Raw genomic sequence first — 4,913 nt, 5'->3', positions numbered from 1 at the left:
CTGAGTCAGCCCGCCGGGCGCGCCCACTGCCGGGCGCCGCGCGGCCCGGGGGAGGTTGCGGGGCGCCCCCCGGCGGCGGGCCCGAGCCGGGCGAGCCCAAGCCCGGGGCCGCGGGGCGGGAGGGGTTGGGGACTGGGCCACTGCGGAGCCGGGGCCGCGGCCGCACCACCGCGGGGCTTGGGGAGGAGCGCGCCCCCCGACGCCGCACGGGCCCCCCGCCCAGCCCCGCCTAATGGTACGGCCCGGCCGGAGTTAAAGCCGCGGAGGCGGCGCGCGGGGGCGGCGGCGCCATGGGGCTGCGAGCGGGCGGCGCGCTGGGCAGGGCCGGCGCGGGTAGAGGGGCGCCCGAGGGGTCCGGGCCGAGCGGCGGCGGCGGCGGCGGCGGCGGCGCGCAGGGCAGCAGCATCCACTCGGGCTGCATCGCCGCGGTGCACAACGTGCCGCTGAGCGTGCTCATCCGGCCGCTGCCGTCCGTGCTGGACCCGGCCAAGGTGCAGAGCCTGGTGGACACGATCCGGGTGAGGCCCCGGGGAGGCTGGCCCGCCGGAGGGAGGGCTCGGGGCGGGGAGGTCGCGCCGAGGGAGCCGGGGCTGACTGGGCGCCTGTGGGCGCTCAGCCATAGCTGTGTGACCTTGGGCGACGGTGGGCCTCTGCTTCTCGCTTGAGCAAGGAAGGGACGAGCCAAGACGGTTAAAAGAAGGACCGGCGATTCCTGTAAGACAGCGCCTGCCCCGGCCCCGGGGGCTAAGTTCCTTAGCGTCCTGCACCCACCCTCCCAGGTAGATACCGGCCCCTTTTCCCAGGTGAGAACCGAGGCTAGGGAGAGTTCTTTTTATAGCAACGTGCCCAAGGTCAGGCGCGTGGAAAGGCCACGGGCAGCCCCGTCCCAGCGTCCCCACTGTCCAGGGAGGGGCTGTCCGGCCCTTGTGGGGACAGCAGGACCTGGGGGTCCTGGTCCTGGGGGTCTGCTGAAAGGTAGTGGGGAGGGCGCTGGGGGAACCCAGTGATGCTGGCGGGCTGGGGCTGGGGCTGGGGGCGCATGAGCGTGGGTCTGGCCGGGTCCCCTTGGCATCCTGCCCCCTACTCCGGCCCTGGGCAGGGGGGCAGAGGAGACCCCCTCGTCCCACCAGAGGCTGCCGCAGCCAGGAGGTCTTCAGTCCTGGAATGTGCCTAGCGTCCCCACACTCCCGGCCCTGCCCCAGAGCCCACAGCCCCGGTGGTTCCCGCTCCACCTCCTGGCCTGGAGCCCTGGCCCCTCTAGCTGGCCAGGGTCAGAGGCATTTTTCCAGGTAGCCCCATGTCCATCAGACATCGTCCACGTGCTTATTCCCTTGTGTCTGGTCTGTCTGCGTCATCTCCTGTGAACTGCACACGAGCAGGAACCTTGTCTCTGGGCTGTTGTCCCACTGCTAGCCCCGAGCCTGGCTCTGTGGGAGGGGGGATCTGGCTGAGCGCCCTCCTACCTCTGGGCCTTTGTGCAGGCCTCCCTCCTGCCTCGTTGCTCCGACTGCTACTTGATCTCCCGTCTTCGCTGACGGCCCCTGCGTGCCCACCAGCTCGGCTCTCGTCCTGCTGCACTGTGACAGCCTGCATGGGAGCCCACCTTCCCTGCTGGGAGCCCACGTTCCCCTGGGGGCAAGGACCGGCTCTGCTTCGCCTGCTTAGGGTCGGAGTGCATTCTGCGGGGCACAGCGCCACAACCCTGAGGGTGGAAGCCCATGCCCACGTAGTTTGTAGTTCTGTGGTTCAGAAGTTTGAAGGGGGGGCTTCCTGGGCTAAGCCCAAGGGGCGGGCAGGGCTACCCCGCTCCTGGAGGGCCGGAGGGGGGGCGCGTCTGTTCCCTGGCCCGCCCAGCTCCCAGGGGCCGCCCTCTTCCATCTTCTCAGACTGTCCTCTTCCACTTTCCCGTGGGTTACACTCACACCAGCAGGTGACCCCGGCTACTCTCCCATCTCAGCCCCAATGCCCTGGGCACTGTCCTCCACCGCGTCAGGCAGCTGAGTCACGGGCTCCGAGGGGCAGGACGCGGACAGCTTTGGGGGCCTTCGTTCTGCCCCCGCAGAGCCCCGTGGCCCCCCCGCGAGTGCTCCGCCTGCCCCTCGACTCCTCACGCGCAGCCCTACAGCGTGTCATATTCCCATTCTACAGACCCTCGCCCGGGGTCCCCCAGCTTTGCCGGGACACAGAGCTCCGTCCCGAGGCTGCAGTGCCTTCCTGCCTAGGGATCCTTCCTGGGGGGAGGGTCACGTGGCTATTAAGTGGCAGAGCTGAGATTTGAAGGCAGGCCGTTGGGGCTGTTAAACTCTTCCACTTCTCTCTCTGCCCAAGTGGGTGTCTGCTTCGCGGTCCCTTCACAAAGGCCTTGTCACCTGCATCGTCATGTCCACAGCATTTGTGGCTCTGAGAGTCACCTCTTGGTTCCGTGGACCCCTCTGGTAGGAAGCCCTGGGAAGGCTGGGGCTGTGTCTGTGTCGTTCCAATGGTGCCTTATTCCCAGAGTCAAGGTCAAGGCCGGAGGCCGTGGTACCCAGCCTGGCCCTGCGGGGCGGGGGCATCCCTCACTCGTAGCCTCTGCCCATTTTCCTGGTGTAAACACTCTCGCCGTGGCTGATGCTCCGGCTCCCAGGGAGACATCAGCGAGCTCACAGACCCCCGGGCCCCTCGCAGCCGTGTCTCGCGAGCCCTGTAGGAACTCGGCACGGCTGCCAATGCGCGCCTCGCAGACTGCCCGAGCCTGCACCCTGCCCACTCACCCCATGTCCCCTTCTCTCCAGGAGGACCCGGACAGAGTGCCCCCCATCGACGTCCTCTGGATCAAAGGGGCCCAGGGCGGTGACTACTTCTACTCGTTTGGGGGCTGCCACCGCTACGCAGCCTACCAGCAGCTGCAGCGAGAGACCATCCCCGCCAAACTCGTCCAGTCCACCCTCTCGGACCTCAGGGTGTACTTGGGCGCGTCTACACCGGACTTGCAGTAGCAGCCTCGTTGGCACCTCCAGGAACTCAGGAGACGGAAGCTGGCTTTCCGCGGGCTGGGCCTTGGAGCAGGCGCAGTCTCTTTGCTCCCTTGGGAGTGAGGGTGTGGCTGCAGGCCGCAGGGCCTTCACTAGCCGCACAGCCTCGGACTCACGACGTACAGCGGGGGAGAACGCAGAATCCTGGCCTCCCCTTGCAGACTTGCGCAGGGGGAGAAACGAGAAAGGGGATGGGTTTGGAGAGCCACGTGCTGCCGGCTTCTGATTCCCAAGGCCCAGGGCCTCCCGCTGCCTTGTCTTCATATAGACCATGGCATGGACTCCATTCCACTGCAGTGGCTTAAATAAATAGGCTTGTTTCCACACAGAACATGATTCTGAAGAAGGGAGGCTGAGTGGTGTCTGTGCAACAGCTCAGTGAGGCAGGGCTCACATCTCCGCAGTCCTTGGTGCTTGTCACTTCACCGTCACAAGGTGGCTGCCGTATCTCCAGGATCACATCTATATTCAAGGAAGACTGAAATAACAGAAGAGGGAGGGCCATGCCAGCTGCACCTGTCAGCTCCTATCAGAAAGTAAGAGGCCCTGTGTCCTCAGTCCCCCTGCATATTGCCACTTGGTTCCTCGGCCTGAGCCCGCTGCCACCACCACCCCTTAGCCACAAAGGAAGCCAGGACCGCAGGGGAGATGGTCACGACTGGGAAGAGCAGTCGTGTTCCGTCTCCCGGGCCTGGCACGCTGCCTCCCAGACGACAAGTGGGACCCATTCCCGAGAGAGGCGAGGCGCTGCACCAGCCCGTGCAGGTCATGAGCCTGCCCAGGCTCCGCAGCCAGCAGTGGGTCATTGTTTGCCCCCGGTGAGGTTGGCGAGGGGCTGGACTCGCCGGGCCGTCCTGCCAGTCCAGCCGGGGGTCTGCCATGGGGCCCTCATCAGCTATCTCCTCCCGCCGCGTGCCCACCTTTCCAAGGCGACGGGCTGGCAGCTGGGTCACGTGGCTCTCTCCTGCTCAAGCTCCCTCACGCGAGGGTTCCAGGAGAGTGAGAGCTGATGCCACCAGACTTCTCGAGTTCTAGCGCGGGGTTGGGACAGTGGGACGGGGTCACTGACGTTAAGATCTTCCGGTCACAAGGGGGTGACCTCTGGATGGGGAGAGCCGTGTGGAACTTGTGTGTGTCTTGTCTATCACAAATACGTTCGGGTGGGTCTCTCTCTCTCTCTCTCTCTCTCTCTCTCTCTCTCTCTCTCTGGCTTGCTCTGCCCAGTCTGCAGTCACTGAGACATTGTCCTGGCCCTCGGGCCTGTGGGAGGTGGGTTGGAGGGCGGCCTTGCTCTCACCGCCCCCAGGAGTGGGTCCCTTGGCATTTCCGAGCCTGGGTTTCCCCAGCTCCGTGGTGAGCATGACAGCTCTCCCGTTCCTTCTGTGTCCCGGGGAAAGATGACTGACTCCGTGACCCACAGGACTGGGAAGGGATCGAGTCCCAAGGGCGAGGTGACATCCTGAAGCAAAAGGACGCGAGTGGGAATGCTGGGAATCAGATCAGCTCTGGACTGGGACTCTGCACCACGGTGATGTCAGGTGGGTGGGGCTTTGCACCATCCTGTAAGTCTAAAATCATCCCTAGATGGGAGTGTATGGGATACACAGGGGGAACACAATTTTAGGCCAGTGGTTTGGGTCCACGCTGGGTCGCTGACTTCCAGGTTGAGCGGATGCACTGTCCAGAGACCAGAGCTAAGAGCCACTTACGGTGATGGCACCCATCCGTCCACACAGCAGAGGAGACTCCTGGGTGGTGCTTGGGAGCTCTGTGCTCTGGGACCAGTCTGAGTCCTGTGCAACAGTGGCACGTCTGCCCCCCAGGCTGGGGTTGAGAGCCAGGCAAGCTGGGGACTTGGTTCCTAGGTGTTTCCATTCTGATGTGCGCCTGTGCGGTGGG

General features: G+C 65.2%; 1 protein-coding gene across 2 annotated transcripts; it reads left to right on the top strand.

Annotated features, from left to right (window-relative positions):
• Positions 1 to 91: 91 nt before the first annotated feature.
• SRXN1 (sulfiredoxin 1) lies at positions 92 to 3,357 on the top strand. 2 transcript variants are annotated; one of them, XR_016215891.1, is made up of 3 exons: positions 167 to 518; positions 671 to 803; positions 2,775 to 3,357. XR_016215891.1 is itself a non-coding variant. In XM_002710893.6 (2 exons), exons 1-2 carry the CDS (start codon positions 291 to 293, stop codon positions 2,976 to 2,978), a joined length of 432 nt encoding a protein of 143 aa, XP_002710939.2. In that variant the 5' UTR covers positions 92 to 290; the 3' UTR covers positions 2,979 to 3,357. The 2 variants fall into 2 exon arrangements, 1 of the variants encoding a protein (XP_002710939.2); XM_002710893.6 differs by lacking the exon at positions 671 to 803 and having other exon boundaries at positions 92 to 518.
• Positions 3,358 to 4,913: the final 1,556 nt, after the last annotated feature.

The sequence above is a fragment of the Oryctolagus cuniculus genome, chromosome 11 (genome assembly GCF_051225735.1).
Source record: "Oryctolagus cuniculus isolate XC-2025 breed Fujian yellow rabbit chromosome 11, ASM5122573v1, whole genome shotgun sequence".
Taxonomy (NCBI): domain Eukaryota; kingdom Metazoa; phylum Chordata; class Mammalia; order Lagomorpha; family Leporidae; genus Oryctolagus; species Oryctolagus cuniculus.
The sequence above is the reverse complement of the archived record's forward strand: the minus strand, read 5'-3'. Positions and strand labels throughout refer to the sequence as shown.